Genomic DNA, 22,459 nt, shown 5'->3' on the forward strand with positions numbered 1-22,459 from the left:
AAATAGATGAAAATATTTGATACAGAAAAATTTGTAATTTAGAAAATAGTAAAAAATTTTTAGCCAAAGATTTCGTAAATTGTTGCTGCAATTTATTTTTTGATGATAGAAGAAGTTTGATGATGATGATGATGATGGTGATGGTGATGGTGATGATGGTGATGGTGATGGTGATGATGGTGATGGCGGACAGAAGAATCACACTACCTACCAATAGCGCCAAATAAATTTTCTCTCTTTATTTTTTTTTTTTTCTTCTATTTTTTTTTTTTTTTTTTAAATTTGTAAACGTGTTTCCCGCAGTTTTCTTTTCTTTCCTTCTTTTCTTTCTTTCTTCTTCGTTGTCGTCGTTGTTGTCGTCGTCGTTGTCGTTGTCGTTGATTACCTTTCTCGTTCTCGTTGTCGTTGATTACCTTTCTCGTTCTCGTCGTTGTCGTTGATTACCTTTCTCGTTCTCGATCGTCTTTAAGTGATTGACGTAAGATCAATTTTTGTCAACCGAATTTCTTCACTTTCTCGATTACTTCATCACTATAATATTGTGATGGCACAATGAAGTGAAAATTTACGCCTTTGTTTGCAATCTAAAAATTAAGTACAATTTCTATTATTTATGTTCTCTCTCAAACATTTATTACATTTAACAATAATAATATTAATTAATTAATTTAATTGATAATGATAATAACAGCAATATTAATTAATTAACCATAATAGTAACAATATTAATTAATTAACATAACGAACAATAATAATATCAATATTAATTAATTAACCATAGCGAACATTATTAATTAATTAATTAATTAATTAATTAATAATAATAACTAACAATACACTAACATTTTTCAAATATTCTCTAAGAAGCCCTTATTAATTCATTAATTTTTTTAAATGATAATAACAACAATTTATATTTCAAATATGAATAAAATTGGCAACTTTTTCTTTCGTATGATTTAAGAGATTTTTTTTTTTTTAAATTTTTCTAAAATTATTTCATTTATTCTAATTTTTGTTATTTTTTTTTTTTTTATTCGTTACTTGCATTTATTTCTAAAAATGATTTTCAAAGTTTTAGCTATAACCTTTTCCTAATATTTAATTCTTTTATTTTCTTGCGGTCACACACACACACACACTTCCTTTCCCTGGAAGTGGGTAAATCCGGTCAATTATTATGGTAGCATTGGGTAAAGTGGAATAAAATGGGTAACATATAAGCATATAAATCTAAATCTTATAAGCAATCTAAAATTGATAAAATTTGGAAAGGAAAAATATTTTGTTTTGTTAGTTTTAAAAGAATAAAGAAAGTTTAAAATTGAAATATTACATTGAAATGATTAATTTGTGATAAAGGAAAATGAACTAATTTATGTTTCAATCAATCAATTTTATAAATAAATGGAACTTTCTAAACACTGTGTAATACTTCTGATTATGACATCGTTTGGATGATAAATTTGTTATATTTTATCAATTAAAATATCAGTTATCTCATTTAGCCTTATCATTTTAATAAATTCTTTAAATAATTTATATAATTTATAGTTTTTATCTAAAAATTCTATCAAAATTTTTTTTTTTTTTTTTTTTTTTTTTTCGAAAAAAGTGAGTAACAATAAATTTGTATTTTAGAGAAAATATAAATTCTTTTATATTACAGTAATAAAATCAAACAGAGCAATATGCAGTATTACTTTACTACTATTTAACAATTTTCAATTTTAATTTCAATTTTAATTTTTAAAATCCATAAACAATTTATAGTTTAATTATTGTATCTGTAAAATATTTATTAGAATCAAATGTAGCAAAACGCAGTATCACTTTAATTATTACATATAATTGATATAATTATTGAATATAATTGAAAGGTGTATGTGAATATTTCTAACAATTAAAACTTTTTTAACAAAAAATAATTTAAAAATTTAAATGCATTTTATTAAATTTTGCAATGATCATAAAAATTATTCGATTAATTATTATTCAAATTTAATTTTCCATAAATCATTAAATGAATTTTTTCATAAATTAATAATAATAATAATTTTTTTTTTTTGCTTATTACAAATAAATTTTGCAAAAATTTTTTTTTTATCATAAATAATCTAAAAATAAATAATCATTATATTACTTTTTTTTTTCTCGATATTTACGCAATGATAAAATTTTTCAATTCATTGTAAACTTTATTTTTTGTTTAAAAAAAAAAAAAAAAAAAAATTGAATGAAATGATAAAGTATGTAAGCATTTTTTTTTAAAAAAAAAAAAAAAGCAAAATTTGAAAAAATGATTAACTTTTCTGCTTGTAATTTACTTTCTGAATAATTCCGACGAAAAAAAAAAAAGAATTTATTTTGCTTAATACAAAAGTATTTTAAAAAAATTTGTTATTTCACAAATAATCTAAAAATAAATTAATCATTTTTTATGCATCGTTTTATTTTATCAAAAATATTTGATCGCTTCCTCTTACGCTTTTTTCTTTGTTTTTTATTTTTTCATTTTTATTTTATAAATAAAAAAAATGTAAAAGTAAATTAATTATTTCCTCTAAATGTTTGCTTACTTATAAATATTTGAAATAATAAATTTTATTTCGACAAGAAGTAAATTTTTTTTTTTGTTTCAATTTTTTGTTTTTTTTAATTTATTTATCTTTTTTTTTTTCTTGAAATTAAAATAAACGAAAGATTTATTTAAATACAAAACAATGTCAATAGTTTTCTTTTTTCTTTTTTATTTTATTTTTATTTTTTTTTTTTTTTTTTTGAAATTTTATTTACATTAATTTTAGAGAATTTGAAGAAGAGAAAATGGAAAAAGTTTAAGTACGATTTTTTTTTTTTTTTCCTCTTTTTATTTCTCGGACTTATTTCGTATTTCTTCTTAAATGAACTTTTCAGAAAAAAAAAACTTTTTTTTTGAAATTTGAAATTTCTACAAAGAGATAAAAAAAAAATATGCAAGTATTAAATGTATGGGAGAGAGAGAGAGAGGGAAGGAGAGAAAAAGGAAAGAATAGCTCCACTTATAATTATTAGCGAAATAATGTTGAAAATATTATTTGCATTGTTTGTTACAAAAGAGCTTCGTAAAATTTTTCCTATTCGTAAATGAATTGAAAATAAATTAATCATTTTTTTTCATTTTTTTTTTTTTGTGCATCGGTTTATTTCGTAAAGAATTTTTTTTTTTTTTTTTTGTCTGATTGAAGTGAAAGTAAAAAATATTTTAGTGATAATTTGAAATGTTATTTTTGTTGATAAATTCATTTTTGATAAAGCTGAATGAATTGATAAATGCTATAGACAACATATATTAACAGTGTTATCAAAATAAATCTTACTAAAAAGAAAAAAAAAACGTACTGTTAACATTTTAAAAAATATTTTTTTAAAAAAAAAAATAAGGGATTGTTTTCTTTTTTTTTTTTTTTGCTCCTACAATTTTGTGATAAATTGTAAATTGAACATTTGATGGCAGTCTGAAAGATGTAATAGATGAGAAATATCAAATCTTTTTATGATTGTTAAATATTTCAAAAATTTTAGATAAATTGAAAAGGCCATTTAGAAAGGAAAAAAAAAAAGAATTTTATTTAAGCTTAAAGAAATGATATAAATTAATTGGAATTTATTTATTTGTTAATTTATTCGTTCAATTTATTAATTGGAATTTACTTATTGAATTAATTTTTTGTAGTAATTTAAAAAAAAATGATGTTTGATTTGGAATGGTTTTTGCCTTATGAATTATATTATAAAATATTAAGTCATTGATTTTACATAACTAAAATTAATTAAGAGATTAATTAATTATCAAATATTAAATAGACACCAGCTATGCTTCCTTATATTTTTAAAAAATTATTAAAATATTTGTCTAACAAATAAAAAGTAAAACAACAAAAAAAAAATTTTTTTGATTAAAAAAATTAGCTTCTTAAATTTCTTTTTAACTATTTCATTTAATTGTATTATTACAAATTTCCTACATATATTTTTCAATAATTTTCAAAAATTCAAAAAAATTTTTAAATCGAATTACTTACAAAATTAGATTTTCATTTTTCAAATAATTAATTTGAAGAAAAGGTTTATTTTTTTTTTTTATTATAACAGAATTAATAATTTAAACCAATCAAATAAATCTTTTAATATATATATAAAAAATTTTAAATGAAATAAATAATTTATTAGCCATAAATTGATGCTCTCAAAAATTTTTACAGAAAATACGTATTAAATTAATTTTGCTCCATTTCATTTAAATATAAATTGGGGAAAATTTAATGCAAATGTATGATTAATTCTCCTACAATGAATATAAATTATTCCGTTAAAAAAAGTTTTTTTAAAAAAATAGAAATTAAAATTAAATTTAAAAAATAAAATTGCAATGAATGATTTAGTTATGCCTTAAAATAAATTACTGTTCGTATTTGTGTGACTTTCTTAGCAAATAAATTACAATGATATTTCGGAGAAGAAAAAAGGCAAATAACTTTCATTTTTTTTTTTTTTTTTGCAATCTTTAATTTGAAATAATTTCAAATAAATCAAATATTTTGTAGGAAAAAATAAAAAAAAAAAACAAATTAAAAAAAAAAAAAGGAAAAACAAAACGAAATACATTTAAAAAAAAAGATTAATAAAGTGGAAAAATTAGAAATAATATGGTTTATTTATTTGTTTCTCAAATTTTTATTTTTTATTAAATTAATTACAACAATTAATTGTTGTAATTTAATTTCGCATTTTTTAATGAATTATTTCATTCGCATTTTTTAATTAATTTATTGCTATAATTTGTCATTTTTTTCTTTTTTCATTCATAAAATTATAAATCAATGAAATGCTTTTTAATCAAAAGTATTTTTCATTGTTTAAATTAATTATCATTTTAATGACAAATATATGTTGTAAAAATTGATTTTATTTGTTTATTAAAATTTTTTTTTTAATATTTTTTTTTTTTTTTTTTTTTTTATTTTTTTTAATTTTTTTTTTAATTTTTTTTTAAATAATATTTTTATTTAATATTTGCAAATTAAATGTTTTTTTTTAACTTCATTTTTTATCTTTTTGTTTTCTTTTCAAAGTTTTGAAATTATCAATAAACTTTAAAATTTTTTGTTAGAATTTATATGACAGTTTGGCATGAATAAGTAATTTTTTTAAATGAATTTTAAAAGATTTTAAAATAATTTTCTGTGATAATATTGATATTATTATTTAGCAGAGTTTTTCTTATTGAAGATTTTACGACCTTAGACTTTATGTCTCCGTACTTTTCGCAAATTTTATATTATAAAGATTTTGGAAATAAATTTCAAAAAAAAAAAAATCCATTTATTATAAAAAATTAAACCTGAAATAATGCAATTCTAAAGTGCTGTGAATAACGAAAGCATTTAGATGAATTTTTTTAAAGAAATAAAATTTTCGATTGAAATTTAAATATTTTATCAAAATTTAATTCATTGAGAATTTTCTGGAAAATACGAAGAGATTCAATAATATCTCTAATATTTCCATGTTGCAATTCAAAAAAATAATTATTTCCTTTCTACCAGTTCATTTCTTTTTTTTGAAGATTCGAAGTGACAATTTTATCCTTTTAAAATGACCTTTAACCTTTCAATTGTTTATTTAAATATTAAAAGCCATTATTTTTTGACCTATAATTTTTTTTTGAATTTAAGTAAATGGAAATGAAATTAATTCAGTAACAAATTTAATAATAAATACTTACATTTAATTGGGCAAAATTATCATAATATAAAAATAAAATAACAATTAGAATAAAACATAAATTTATTTCAAAGTATTTTGATTATATTAATTACAGAGAAATATTTTATCGCATTTATTATCATATTTAATCATTAATTAACAGCAATTTTATAAATGAAAAGGATTACTAATTAAAAAGCATTTGAAAAGTAACCCGTAAATATTACAATAAAATTATACTCTTCAAAATTAATAAATGACAAAACAATATGCAATATTGTAAATTAAATTATGAGCAAAAATTTTCTCCCATATTTTACAAAAAAAAAAAATTACTAAAATGAAAATAAATAATTGAATGAATGAATGAATGCAAAATTTTATTAATTAACTCTGAAAAGAAAATAATTATTAAATAACTTAAAACAAAAAAAAAAAAAATGCATTAAAGTTCCTATTAGTCAAGCATTTATGTAATTAAGCAAAATTAATTTAATTATTAAAAGAGAGAGAGAGAGGGAGAGAGAGAGGAAAAAAAACCTGGAAGAATCATTTTGCACATAATTTTTACTATTATTTTTTTAAATATATACAATTTTAACAATATCAATAAACATTTTATCAAAGTAAAACATAATTAAATTAGCATTATGCACCTTTTTAGATTAATGAAATATTCAAAATTTACCAAAAAATTTTTCAATCATTGCTCTTTTACATGCCATTCGCTCTAAATTGAAAATTTTTTGAGTAAATTCTAAAAAAAAAAAAGAAAAAATTTGTTTAATTTACACTTAAAATAATGCATGCAAATTGTGCAAAGCATTTAACTAAATTTTAAAAAAATAAAATAAAATAAAGGAAAAATGAGCTATCAGCAATTAATTTATAGTTTATAATAACAATTAGATAAAGTAAACAAAATTTCTTTGCACAGTAATTCCTAAAAAAAATTTTTTTATCAAAATTCGAATATTTTGAATTCAATTCAATGGAATATTTTTATGCTACTCAACGAAATTTTCAAAATTTTGTAATATTATCAATATTTTCGCTTAATTTTTTTTTTTCTTTTGAAATTAAATATATTTTTACATTTTAAAAAATTAAATATTTTTGCTTAATTTTAAATTAAATATATTTTACAAATAGAACTAACATTTCCTTTGTTTTGTTTTGTTTTTTTTTTTTTTTTTTAAAAAAGAAAATTTCGGAATTATTTTCGGAAAGTTTTAAAATATTCACATAATTGTTACCTTTACAAACTAATATTTTTTTTTTGCATGAAATTTACAAATTTTTACTTTTTGCATTTTCGAATTTTGTAAATAACTAATAGTTATGCTACATAAAAGTTGATTTTTCTTTCATTGGTAAATTATTTTGCGCCGTCAAATTTTCTTGACATAACGTACAGTTCACGTTTGATTGCAACGTGATGGATAGAAGCGGAAGGAAGAAGAATGTAGCAAAAAGCCAACTAACAGTAGCTAAAGTTATCAAAAATACACCAACCTGAAATATTCAAACATTTTTTGATGCATCTAATTTACTTTCATATCATTTTGATAGTTTTACTTTAAACTTAAACTGCATGTTTTTTTTTTTTTTTTTTTTTTCAGGAAGTATACATTTTCCTGAATTTGTAGCAATAAATTAACTTTTCTTTTTTTTTTTTTTTTCAAATGATAACTTTTATAATTTTTCATCTTTTCGTTCTTTATTAGTAAATTTAATTTATAACTTAAAAAATAGAATCAAATTTAATAGATTTTTTTTTTTAATTTTATTTTAATAAATTTAATATGAGAAAAGAAAAAAAAAAAAAAAAAAACAAACGGAAAAATTAATACTTGATGAAATGCATGTGTTTCGGCGATTAGCATTGAGCTACCAGCAGCAAACGATGATAGAGCAGATAAACTGACCGGTATTACTGATTTACGAGCTGCAAACCAAATACGATGCTTACCGCAACCGGTTTCCGGTACGGAAGCACCATAATGTAAGGTGAAATCAAATGATAAGCCAACCACAAGTACCAGAATAATTGCCTCGAGGACACCAATTACCCAACCTAATGTTGTCACACAACCAACCGTTACAATGACAATACAACAAATTGTAATTAATGCAATTAGCGATTTAAGTCGCAAATGTAAAAATGCAAAAATTGCGACAACCGTAAATGACAACAATAAAGATTGGCGACAATCCGTAATTATTGAATTTAGCAAATCAAACCATATGCAAATTAATGACCATTCTGTGGTATACCAACCACCTGCAATGATTCACTCATTAAATATTATTAAGTGTAATTGTAGTGAAATAATTAATTGTTATTGATTTGCATACCTGTAAAATCATTCATACGACCTTTGACCTTGATCAGCATACTGATCAATTAATTAATCTTTTATAAAATCATAACAAAAAAACAAAAACTTTTCAATTTTAGTTTATTTTTTAATAAATTTTTAATTTGAACAACAACAATTGGCAATAATTTAGGTTATTGAATGAATATAAAAGTAAAATTTACTTAAACTTACCATAACTCATATTACTAAATGAATGTTTTAATAAGTCAAAAGTATGTGACAAATTCTTGAATCGATGAGAATATTTGAGTTTAGTTGGTAGCATTGCAGTGTAACCAATTAAATTAAAAGTATTATTATCATATATTGGTGTATCATTGTATTGTGTGTAAAGATAAGCTGTTGATAATCTAATGCAATAATCTGTTAAATTTTCGTGAAAATTTGAATCAGCAAAATTACAACATATTTGAGATGGTTCACAAGTGAAATTACGACTCCAAATTAAATATCTGAAATATAAAATATTTAAAAAATTATTTAAAAAAAAAAAAACAAATATTATAATTTTTTTTTAAATTAAAATTTGAAAATTTCATTTTTTTTTTTTTTTGAATTTCAAATTAAACATTTATATTTTACTAAATCATTGTGTTAGCTTTTTTTTTTTTTTTATTTTATATTTACAAGAAAAAAAAAAAAAAAAACGAAGAAAATTTTCTAATTTTTTACCTTTCTGGCCAATATTGATTTTGATGATTGATAAAGTTTAATTCTCTATAGCTCCGTAATTTCAATGCTAATTCCTGTATATCAGTTGTATTTTGCAATGAAAATTTATAATCATGCTGTACAGGTGTTAATTTATCAGGTTGAAAAATATTTTGTGAAATACGTGGTGTTAAACCCCAAATTAATCGAATAGCAATAGGAATTTGAAGTTTATTAGTAATAAATTCAAAATTTTTTTCAGCATTATTATCGTACCATTCGTGTTTATTTGAATCAGTAAATAGTTGTAATGGATTATAAGGTGGAAACTGAAGATTAGTATAGGTTAAATAGGTCATTGTGATAACAATAGCAGCTAAAGATGAGATCCAAATATAACGACCCGAAATGATAACAAATGGTAGTAAATCACGCATTAAGTAATTAAACTTAGAAAATATACGACACGTGAAGCAACGTTGGATGTAACGTTCCTGGAATATAAGCATTGCTGGTAGAAGTGATATTTCTAGCAAATAGTTGAATACTAATGTTATACCAGCAAATAAACCAAAACATCTGTAAGAAAAAAAGTTAAATAGATAAATAATGTTAAAAAATTAAAATAATAGGTATTTTAATTCAAAAAAAAAAAAAAATGACAAATTGTAATAAATTATAATTTATTATTATTACTATTATTATCGTTATTACTACTATTATTATCATTATTATTATTATCTAAATGAAAAATATTTAATGGTAAAATATTTTTATACAATTATAATAAAAAATTTTTAAAAATAAAATATATAAATTAAATTGTTGAAAAAAAAAAAAAAAAACATTTGTTTAATTTATTTCTTCTTTTTTTTTTCTTAAAATTTTATCATTTTTAATCAAAAAAAAAAAAAATTTTTTTTCTTCATTCTTTTTCATTTGATAATAATGAATTTTTGCTATTTTTAAAGAACAAATGTAGTAAACAAAAGGAAAAAAAAATCAATTATATTTGAAAATAAAATTATTAAAAAAAATTTTTTAAAAAACAAAAAGAAAAGGAAATACTAACCGAAAGACAACAACACTGCTAAGAATATTTGTAAAAAATGGTACAGCTGTTGATGAGGAAGTTAATAGCATAGCATTAGCTGTATGTGACAAACATTGATGAATGGTTTGTGATGTCACATCCATTGGAAATGAATTTAATAAAATGAATGCATCATCTGATCCAATTGCTAATAAAAGCACAAATATGACTAAATTTAGAAGTGGAAAATTCACTGTAAATAGCGAATAAATTGCTAAAGCACTTAGAACAGATGCAAATAGCACAAAAGCAACCATTATGCAATAGAAAATATTTAATGAATATAGGAAAACAATTAGAAATACGGAAAATGCAGCGCCGCAAGCGAGCAGAGAGTCACGTTTGGCACCGTCGTATAAAAGGTCACGCTTGATATCCATTGATAAGCCTGAAATTAATCATATCAGTATGTAAATTAATGATATCAGTATAGAAATTAATTAATGATATCAGTGTATAAATTAATTAATGATATCAGTATAGAAATTAATTAATGATATCAGTGTATAAATTAATTAATGATATCAGTATAGAAATTAATTAATGATATCAGTGTATAAATTAATTAATGATATCAGTATAGAAATTAATTAATGATATCAGTATAGAAATTAAATTAATGATATCGGTATAGAAATTAATTAATGATATCAGTATAGAAATTAATTAATGATATCAGTGTATAAATTAATTAATGATATCAGTATAGAAATTAATTAATGATATCAGTATAGAAATTAATTAATGATATCAGTGTATAAATTAATTAATGATATCAGTGTATAAATTAATTAATGATATCAGTATAGAAATTAATTAATGATATCAGTATAGAAATATACAAGTGATATCGAAAAATATAAATAAATGATATCATAAATGGTATAAAAAGAAATGTGTTTAGTTCTTTTATCAGTATAGAAAATAAATTAATATAAAATTATTTAATGATTGTAAAAGGAATAAATTCTTTTTTTTTTAATGCTAAAATTTTTTCCAAATTAACAAAAAATTGCAAAATATTATGTTATTTATTAATTATAAAAAAAAAAAATTTTTTTTTTTTTTTTTTGAGTCGTTATAAACAATTCATTTAAATAGCTTTCTATTTTAATTATAATTATAAATTAAAAATACAATTAAAATTTGGATAAAATTAGAAAATAAAAAGAAAAAAAAAAAAAGGCATCTAGTATAAAATGTAATAAGTAGTAATATTCATTGATAATTCAAAAAATATAATTTAGTAAAATTACATTATAATATGATAATTTTTTACCTTTTAAAATAAATTTGTCATGTTTCAGCGAGAAATTTTGAAATGCTTCTTGTAAATTTAAATAATATTGTATGGTTCCTTGATGAAAACCTTGTGATCGATAACCACCTGATGTAAAAATTGGCAAAAAACCATTAATATAAATTGGTTTTGTGTTTAGATTTTTTGGTAAAATTCGATAAAATAAATCAAAAATCATTTGTGTGGAGCAATTTGTTGGAACATTAAAACATGGCGAACAATCCAAATAGCAATTTCGACGACAATTAATAATTTCACGACGATATGATTGACAGTAATCAATGATATCACGACCGAATTGTATATCATTTTCAGTAAGAAATGAGCAGTTTGTTAGAAAATTGGGTGAGAAGCATGATAAATAGTTTGGTAGACTCCAGATATTTCTAAAAGTTAATTTAATTTAATAATTTTAGAGTATGAAATTTATTTTAAAAATAAATTTAGAACAAATTTTTGGTTTATAATTTATAATTTTTTATCCATCATAAAAGATAAATTTTTATTAATCATAAAACAGAGAAATATATGTATATTTAATCATTTTTATCAATTATTTTCATTAATCTTTATTTAAAAAAAAAAAAAATTAAAAAAGTTTTAATTAACTTTTCATTAATCACAAAAGATAAATATGTTAATTACAAACCAAAATTTAAATTCAATACATTTGTAGATGATAAAGGGTGATCAAGCAATGATAACAATGCAAAATAACAACTGATAATAATAATAATTATCATTTTTATTACTTATTACTATTATTATTATTACTATAAGTATTAAAAGATATTACTATTACTATTATTATATTATTATTATTATTATTATTATTATTATTATTATTATTATTATTATTATTATTATTATTATTAATGTAAGTTAATTTCTGGCTATTACTATCGCAATAGCTAAAAATTAAATTATAATAATGAGAATTTGAGGTAATTCAGGTTATCGATCATTAATTTATAATGATTATAAGAGGAAAATGTTAATCTTTGATCTATTTAAATCTAAAATTTTAAAAATAAATGCTCAAACTTATAAAAGGTAAATTCTTATTAATTTATCTCTCTATCTTTTCTTATATTTTACTTTTTTAACTTCAATCTTTTATCTTTTTGACCTATTTTTTTCTTCTCATTAGTTCTAGAAAAAACGGATTCAAAAGTTCTGGGAAACAGATTTAATTGAAATATTGTTAGAATCATTGAAGCTAAGAATATTATCACTTTACATTCACTTACTTTCATAACAGTAATTTTCTTAGTGATAAGAAAAAAAAAATAATTAAAATGTTAAATTTAATTCAATTTAATTTAAGAATAAACAGAAGTATCTACTAGTTATCATAATTAGTGATAAAATTTTAACCTAATCAGCTCTTTTCTTCTAACTTTTACTCTTCTGTTTGTTTTTTTGCAAGGAAATCTCATTGACCTCTGACATTTGAATTATATATTTTAAATTAGTACTTTGAAATATTTACTACATTTAATTATCGTCTAATAATTAAATGACTTATCGATGTTAAAGTTAATAGTTTGTCATTTATATGAATGATTTGAATAATATAAATAATTGGAAAGCTAAAGGATTCTCATAGTATTCTCAGTAAAATTTCGCATTTGTAATTAATTATAATTAACTTTAGATTTGAGTTTTTAAATATTATTTCAGTTTTTAAGTATTTGCTTTTTTTTTACGGTTATCAAATTGTTTCATACAAATTTTGTTCGAAAAGGTTTAGAATTTAAATGGAAATTATAGAAATTAAACAAAGAAAATAAAACATTTAATTTTTAATGACACACAAAAGAATTTCCAATTAATTTCGGATAAAAAAATATTAATGATAAATTACCGAAAGAAATTGTGTACATTTCTTTTTTTTAATTTTGTTTGAATATGCCTATCTCATTCACATCTCTATTTTTTTTTTTTTTTTATTTAGAAAATTGAGTAAATTTATCATCCCAATAACCTAAAAATCTAAAATTTCATTGAAAAAAAAGGAGAAAAAAAAAAACAAACTAATGGATTTTATTTTTTTTTTTTTTAGTTCAAAAATAATTTTTGAAAATAAATGGAAAAGCTTTCTACCACTTTTATGATTTTAGTATATTATATAAACGCAATTTCACTCAAAAATTTGCAATATAGAAATTCCAAAAAAAAAAAAAATTCATAATAATAAATAATTTCTTCTTAATATATTTGAAATGAGTCATTCCTATAAATTTAAATTTATTATTTTAAACGACCTTTGACCCTATTTGTTAATGATATTTTCATCGTTGAAATAATATGCTTATAATATTATGGAAAAAATACAGTAATTTTTGTAAATTTCATTAAATCTATCATTATTAGTAAATAGGAAAAATAGAAGAGTGAAAAATTTTTATCAGAATGTAATCTTTGTGCTTTTGAAATAATTTCAATGTGAATAAATGGCAATTAAAAAGATAATAACTGGTAATTTTGAAATTTAAAATGAACTGAACCGGATAAAATGGAATCAATTCTATTACCGGTTACCTTGCCGTAAATGTAAAACTAATAAGAAGGGAATTTCTTTTATTAGTTTTATCTTTTTACTGCCTTTGGCATTGCAAAAGTTAACATTTTCATGAATTGATAATTAATCAGAACATGTTTGTCAACAATTTATGCATATCAAATTCCGGTTTTTCTTTTTTTGATAAAAAAATTTTTATAAAGAATTTGTTTTTTTTTTTTTTTTTGCTTTACCTCTCTCTTTCTCCCTCTCTCTCTCTCTCTCTCTTACAGTTTTTTTTGCCTCATCGTTTCCAAAAATAATTTTATATATGATAATTATATTTCAATATTTGGCTTTCTCTTTTTTTTTGCTTCTATTTTCATTTATCTTTTCTCTTCTCTCAAATGAATAACTTTTCATGCAGAAAAAAACAAATTTAATTTAATTTAATTATATTTCAAAAAAAAAAAAAAACATAGAAATTTACCTGTACGGTGTTATATTAGCAAATAATTGTAATTGATTGTTGAGTGAGGTATGCAATGAACAGAGCATTTTCAGGTAATCAAGGTCAAATAGGTCATCATAAGAGTTTACCTCCACAACGAATTGTGTTAAATGATCCACTATAAAATATTTTTTTGTCAAAAATATGTATGAAATTTTCATTTATAATTTAATTAATTGTTAAATTAATTAATTGAAAAGATATTGATGGAAATTACTGAGAGAAATCGCATATTTCTACATGTAATTTAAATTGTAATTTTGAAAATTAATCCAATTTTAAAGTAGTAATACATTGGAAAATTATCAAAAATTTACAAAAACTTTTCCTTTCTTTTTTGCATTAAATTCAGTATAATAAATTTATTTAATTTATCTATTATAGCTGTTTCATTCTAATCTAAAAGCTTTGAAAAAAAAGGAAAAAAACTCTCAAAACTTTAAAAAGTTTTTATTTTTTAAGAAAAAAAAAAAAAAAAAAAGAAAAACATCAATACGAATATATATATTTTGTGCTTGATGATAAAATTTAAAGTAATTTAAAGTAATTTTTTCTTTGTTTCTTTTTCGCTTACTTTTTTTTACAGTAAGATATTTCAAAAACTTTTAAGCAAGTTAAAAAAAAAAAAAAAAAAGTAAATAAACGATAAAAATTATTAATTAATTGCTATTTCAATAATATTTCTTATCAGTTAACCTATCTTACTGATTACTTTTTACTAGTTTGAGTTTAATTTTAACTAAAGTTTAAGTTTAATTCTCCTATGCTAATCAATCCTACAAATATAATTTAAAATTTAAATTTAAGAAAGTAAAAGTTACTTCCTGGAATAGCTGTCTCATAGCATGCTACCTGACCAAATGTATTTAATAATTCATCAGCCCAAGAACGCTTCAAACGATCCTTTCTTATTGTTGTCGCATTTGATAGGACAATTCGATTACCCATTTGAACATTTAATCCTATTTTTTCCCATGTTAATCTTTGCCCAGAATATTCCGTATCACGGGTATCGAAACCCTAAAAAGAAAAAAAAAAAAAAAGAATGCTAATATCATTTTGATAATTTTTATTTGAATATTTATATTAGAAATTAATACTAAATCTTTTAATCAAAAAATTTTTAATTCATCCAATTAATCAAATTTAAAAATGTTTTTTTTTTCTTTTTAAATAATACTTCGATATTTAAAATATAATTTGGCTAATTTTTCATATATAAATATGAAAAAGTAATTTTTAAGACATATATGGAAGTAATATTAGTAATTATTGATAATCACTGCCAAATTGTCGTTTTTTTTTTTTTGTTTATTTAAGTTGAATTTTTCAAATTTAAATTTCTTTAGAATTTATTATATTCACTTATTTTTCATTTCAAATGACCTTCCTTATTATATTATGAAGAAGGACATTTCTTATGTCTGTTTAAGGTATAAATTTTAAAAAGTGAAAAAAAAAAAAAATTAATGCTTCTCTTTCTTTGCATTCATTTTCAAAAATTTGAATAATATGCCAGCCAATTCGTCAACAATTATTTATCATTTTTTTTTTTCCTCTTTGAAGTGTCCATTTCAACTTTTCTTTTTCTTTAAATGTTAAATTTCAAGCTAAGGTCAAAAAAAAAAAAAAAATGAAAAGAAAGAAAAGAAAAAAAAACTTATAAAAAGTGAATAAAGCAACCAACAAAATTGATATTAAGAAAATTCCGGGATATAACGGGAATATTCCGCGGCATTTAATGAACAAAAATAAATTACCTAATATTAGCCAATTCCATCTTCTGAATGTATCGTAATTTATAAGTATAGTTAAGATTTCAATTAACGGAGAAATTCAAAATTATTGTTGCTTTTTTATTTTATAAAATTGGAAGAAAAAATATTTTATTATTTATTATTAAATTTAATTATTTACTTATTTAATTATAAAATTTAATTACAAAAAAATATTCGCAAACAAATTACTGGAAGAAAAAAAAAAAGTGAAGGAAATAAAGGACCATATTTTAAACAGTACATAATTATACCTATTTATGTCATTAATTAATTTTTATTTTCAAAATCATTTCAAGTGTTTCAATTTATTGAGGAAAGATAAGATTTTATCAGTGAAATTAAATTTAAACATTATTCCCTTCTCTCTTTCCCTCTCTTTCTCCCTCTCTCTGTCTCTCTCTCTCTCTCTGTACTTCATTTTCGCCATGAAAATTAGGTAAATAAGTAAATATATGGAGCATTCACTCAGCAAACTTTTATTATAAAAAGATTATTTTACATCATTCATACATCGTTTCAATTGAAATATTAATTTGAAATTTCTAACACTCAAATATTTGTCCAATATGTGAATTTAATTTTCACTTTTCAATGACAAACTTTTAAAATTTGTTGAAGTAAATAATACAATCATAAATCCATCATAGATATTATATATATATATATATATTTTACCCATTTTTTCTTTACAAATAATATATCCAGGTATGGGTAAATGTATGGGTAAGTGTAAATTTTTTTTGCTATGTACAAATCTAAGAGATATTTTTTGATAAATTTAATTTTTAGAAGATAATGTTGAAAATTTTTTTTTTTTTTTTTTAACACAAATCTAATTTTAATATCAATTAGTCAATATTATCAAATATCACAATTTGATATTTTTGCATTTAGGTTAAATTGTGTCACAAATTCATTCTTTGATCTTATTTCAATCAATGAATTTCTCATTCGCATAAAGTTCATTGATCGATGACCGCATTAAATGAATAAAATTTGCCAAATTTTAACAAAGAATAACAAATTTTAAATGCAATTCAAAATGAATAAAATTTGTGTTATTTAAAAATTTTGTTATGTTATTCTTTTTAAAAGAAGCATTTGAAAATTTTTGACTAATACTTTGATCTATTCCGATGCTATTTTAAGATTATTTGTTTCGTTAAATATTTTCAAGCAGTATTCTTTCTCAGTTTTCGATAAGAACAGGAATTCAAATTTGTTTTTTTTTTTTTTTTTTTTTCAATCATTATTTCACCCGCAGATATATCAACAAATTCCTTCATTCTTTTTCATGCATAAAATAAAATTCCAAAATTTTACATAAGCTTTCGTTTTTTCTCCTCTCTCTCTCTCTCTCTCTCTCTCTCTCTTCATTATAAACAAATTAATTGTTTAAATTAATATGTGTTATCTAAAATAAACATTTTATAAGTAATTTTTAAATGAATAAGGCTAATAAATCAATTGTTTAATTAAAATTAAATATAGTACTATTAATGAATAGAATTAAAAAATGGTAAAAATAAATTTACAGAATAAAAAAAAAAAAGAAAAACAATATATTTTTCCTAAACAATTATAAATGAAAAAATTAAAAATCAATTTCAAAAAAAGAAGAAGGAAAGAAAAACTTACAGTTTCAGGATTTTGATTAATTTGTAATGGATTAAAGAATAATACAGTTATAGGTAAAATTGTTGTTAGAATTGAGATTACAATTAGAATAGTTCCTGGATAATTGAATAGAAAAATGGAATAATTAGCTAATAAATTATGCAAAATATCATTATTTCTAATTTTATTCATTACCATTTTTTTTTTTTCTTTCTTCTTTTCTTTTAAAAATAATTATTAGCTAATAAATGAATGATAAGAAATGCAACAAAATGCATGCACATGCATTCGTGCTGCATGCATTCATTCAAATTAGATACAACGAATTGATTGAATTGATGATTGTTTGACTGATAGATTGGAAGGATGAATGAATGAATGAATGAATGAAAAGGAATGGATGAAAAGGATGAAATAAACTAACATAGAAATCAATCATTTCTGTAGTATCACCCTGCCACGCCTACTAAATTGCTCTGTTGATTAACGATTTTATGATGTTCAATCATTAGTTACGATTTTTTTTTTTTTTTTTTTAAATTATTGAAATATAATAATGAATGTAACATTCTTATATTTATTTCGTTTCTTTTTTCTACTATTACTAATTTTAATCTTTTTTTTTTTTTCTTAAATAATTTGAAAATGTATAATTAATAGTTGTATTTAAAGTAATTACATAATGAAATTTATTTATTTTTTTGGTCATAGTTATTTGTGAAATGAATTGCATGTATTAAATTGGTGAAGTGTTTAACATTAGAAGCATTCTAATTAACTGAAAAGAAGAAATAAAAAAGTAAATAAAGAAAAGAAGTTAAACCGGTTTAAATTTTCCACTTTTTTTGCCTTTTTTCTTTCAAATAAAAGTTTTTTTTTTCTATTTAATAAAACAAATAACAAAAAAAAAAAAAAACGGAAGTTTATTAGTGGTTGTAAGTTCTGTGTAAATAATTTTTTACTTTTTTCTTTTTTTTTAAAAAAAAAAATCAAAAATCATAAAATGGTAAATTACTTAATGATATTGTAGCTTATTAACTTCATAGAATTTCTTTTTTTGTAAGAATGTTAGCAATTTGTTTTTTTTCTTCTTTTTTCTTTTTTTTTTTTTTTTTTTTTTTTGTGAATATAATGTAATTTTTTATCATTTTAAAAATATTACAAACATAGGAAAGAATTAAAATTTCTGCAAATACAAATGGATAATATGTCAGTCATTGGTTTCATAACAAACATGTAATATTAAAAAAAAAAAAGTTTATAAAACACAAAACATAAGAGGAATCATCTATTGTAGATACAACATTTATTAACTCGTATGAAATGTTATTGCATTAGACCAAATGCTATACCAATAAAATGAATTCTATAAACAAAAAATAATGAAAATTTCAAAGCATTTCAAACGGTGGTTCCTCCTCTACCACACCGAATGTTACTAAACCACAGTGCACAGCAAATAACACCGATATCGTTAATGCGCCTACAGCAAAGAAGATCGTTTCAGCTACTGGACCCTGAAAAATGTAACAAAGATGTAATATTTTCCTTGTTTTGATGTATCTAATTGTTAAAAGTTAAAAAGTTAAAAGAAATATTGAAGAATACACGAGATCTAATCATTTAAAAATTTACTTTTAACTTTTCTAGATGATATATATAGTTATTAGAAGATTAAGAATAGATCAAGAGGAATAATCTAATCTCCAATCTCTCAACTAATTTTCATCATCATTGCTATACACTTGTTCCTTTTTTCTTTTTTATATTTGCTACTTGTAAACTTACTGATGTTTGCTGCTCTTTCACTGTCGTCCGTCGCAAATTCATCTGTCCTGCTTCTTTTTGTGCGCGACGTCGCCGGCTATACCATTTGTCCTGAAAAATAAAAAAACATTTTTTCAAGCGAAAGCAAAATTATATATCTAAATCATTTCATGAGAAATAAGGCTAAAATGATAACCTTTAGAGCAGCTTGCTGCCTTATTTGAGTTTCACTCAAAGGCAAGTATATGCTTATAATAGATTCGATAAATCGTACAACATTTGGACAACTCATTATGTGTTGCTGCAATCGATCTGATGGAAGCGGTAGTTTTAGAATTGGTGCCAAATATCCAAAAATTAAGGCATCAATAGAACTTGGTCTAAAAAAGATGTACAAGCGAACAATGATATCAAATATACAAAGTATATCTTCCAATAAAGATCAAAATGTGTACATATTTTTGCTTACATATATATAAACTAGAAATTAGCATAAAAGTTAACGTTTCAATACCACGTACTTGTCACCATAGAAGTACTTCTTATTACCAAGTCTGTCTTCTAAAAAATTGACCGTATTTATGGCATCATGAATAATTTGCTTTTCATTTCGGCCACAAGCTGAAACATAAGCTTGAGCACGCTTGCGACGTTTCTCCAAGTAATATAAATTATAACCAAACGGTAGTTGTTTTGAATACCAATGTTGCATTATCGCCGAATAATTATACGAATCAAGCCAAAGGAATTGTAACTGAAATAGAGAGTTTGAATCTGGATGGAAAAATTCAAAAACTTTGAAGTGAAAATTGGTATTTGTCTTTAAAATAGAATTTTCTTAAAAACTTTTCGAGAGAATAATATTTTTGGACAGACAAATCAATTCAAATCAATTAAAAAAATTAATAAAAAAATATTAAGACATAAAGTGGTTTGCACCTCAGCAGGATAAAAATTTCGATGCATTAAACTTGAATATGCTTCAAATTCGCATTTTTCACTGGTACTCAGCTCGCTGTCCAACACAACTTCCTCAAATAACAATGACTTTTTTATAAATTATATTTTTATCAATTCTTTCATACTGCTAACATATACAAACGATTATTTAATTTCTATGGTAAATTTATTTTTCTCAGGTATATCCAATAGAATGGATATGTTTGTTTATTTATTTATTTGTTTGTTTGCTTATGTATATGCATGTATGTCTGCTTGTGTACATATTTTTGATGTCTCATTCGTTTTCTCAATTTCTCGTCAATAATGTATCGTTTACTTATCAACAGTCATTATCTACGAATGAATTTAAGTGGTTGTCAAAACATTTTGAAAACCTGTGCTCAAGTACTACTAGAGAATGTGTCATTGTCTTCTATGCTGGAATATATATAACAAAATATAGTTGAACATGAAATATAAGTTTAATATTAAATTCATAAAAAGGATACTCTATACTGCTATTTTTTTTTTTTTTTTCTTAAATTATGCAATGAAAATAACATCATTCTCACCTGGGCATTTCTTCGTAATATGTCAGCAAATTTATCAAAGTCATAAATTTTTTCCACCATATTACTTCGATCAATAAACATTGGATATTCACCTACAATAACAAATAATTTTCAATTGGTTATGAGTCAAACTAAACTGGATCTCTTTCAAAATGAATAGGAAATTGAATTTGGTAAAATTGCACCTACCATTATGACTTTTCCATGGTGAGCAAGCAGAAATTACAGATACCGGTGCTGCACAAAATTTGGCACATGCCTGTTAATATGATTAAACTTATTAATTTTTCTCCTATTTTTTTTTTTATTTTTTATTTAAAAAGTAAAATGGATGAAAAAATTTTCGAAATTTTTAGACTTTCATTTTATTTGGAAGTTGAATTTTCAAATTTCAAATTAAATAGTCTATTTTTAAATAAAACATACAATTAATTACCATAAATTGAAGACAACGAGAGTCTACGGAAGGTAATCCAAAATCAGATGGCCAAATATATAATTCCATCTCACTTCCACAAAATTATCCACCAATTTTGAAAAAAAAAAAAAAAAAACAATCTGAAAGGAAGAGAAAATTTACGATAAAAACAACTGGTACTTATTACTTTTTCATTTTCATTTATTTCTTTCTTTTTCTGTTGATAATTTTTAGAAAGGAATTTAAATGAATTAAACTTTTTGGTAAAATAAATTTAATATTTTTAAAAATTTCATTGCATTTCTTTCTTTTTTTTTTTTCACAATGTATTTTTAAATTTAACGAATGGTTTAAATTTTTAAAAATTTTTAGAACACTTTTTTTTTTTTTCATTGTTTAATTTTAATAACATTTTGACTTTTTTTGTATAACATAATTCGACAGGGATGAATAAGAGTAGAGAGAGAGCGAGAGAGAGAAAGAGAGAAAAGAATGAATGGAGAGAGGAGAGAGAGAGGGATAAGAATGTCAGTGTAGAGGGATAGTTATGAGTAATAATTAGAATGAGATGGTTATAGATATTGAGAGATGAATAATATATCATTGGTAACAGAGTGAGAAATTGTGAGATGAGGCAGCATACATACATACACAATGCTAACAAATCCCGAGATTTCTCGAGAATACAGGTAACAATGCAAAATTACCACCAAAATAAAACTAACACTTTTGTTGATAATGCTATGATGGGATTGTGTTCAATTTGCGAATGATTTTTAAGGTGGCGTATTAAATTTTCTTTTTCAATTTCTATAATTTGTATTTGTTGAGATTTTCCGAAACGTATGATTGACGTGAAATAGACAAACATTTGAGTGCTATAGAAGTAAGAAACGTCAAATATAAGTAATAGCATTGTATAAGTGAGGCAGCACGTGAGATCACATGTTGCACCGTCTAATTAATTTGTTGTCAGGTAATCTCGAGAGATCACTTAATTTAACGTAAGTAAATTGATTCTTTTCATATTTGAATATGTTTTGATCTTTTCTATCAGCGTTAATTGAATGTAACATTGTGATAAGAGTAATGCACGAATGATATATTAGCATAAATTTAGATGAGAGATGCACGTGAGACTAGAAACGTGAACAGGTTGCGCGTGGGAATTGAGA

At 21.8% G+C, this 22,459-nt stretch overlaps 2 protein-coding genes across 2 annotated transcripts; both read right to left on the bottom strand.

The window, feature by feature from the left end:
- Nucleotides 1-7,092: 7,092 nt before the first annotated feature.
- On the bottom strand, nt 7,093-10,256 carry Bma-che-14 (CHE-14 protein, putative; the record flags this gene model as incomplete). The annotated part of the gene is made up of 5 exons (XM_001894324.2): nt 7,093-7,263; nt 7,602-8,032; nt 8,304-8,584; nt 8,805-9,362; nt 9,856-10,256. 5 exons carry the CDS (start codon nt 10,254-10,256, stop codon nt 7,093-7,095), a joined length of 1,842 nt encoding a protein of 613 aa, XP_001894359.2.
- An 8,720-nt stretch (nt 10,257-18,976) lies between these two features.
- Nucleotides 18,977-21,371, bottom strand: Bma-mtx-1 (Metaxin 1 homolog, putative; the record flags this gene model as incomplete). The annotated part of the gene is made up of 8 exons (XM_001894277.2): nt 18,977-19,102; nt 19,374-19,463; nt 19,549-19,732; nt 19,874-20,106; nt 20,292-20,384; nt 20,867-20,958; nt 21,056-21,125; nt 21,303-21,371. 8 exons carry the CDS (start codon nt 21,369-21,371, stop codon nt 18,977-18,979), a joined length of 957 nt encoding a protein of 318 aa, XP_001894312.1.
- Between the last annotated feature and the right edge of the window lie 1,088 nt (nt 21,372-22,459).

This window comes from Brugia malayi, assembly GCF_000002995.4.
Source record: "Brugia malayi strain FR3 genome assembly, contig: Bm_v4_Chr3_scaffold_001, whole genome shotgun sequence".
NCBI classification, from domain to species: Eukaryota; Metazoa; Nematoda; class Chromadorea; order Rhabditida; family Onchocercidae; genus Brugia; species Brugia malayi.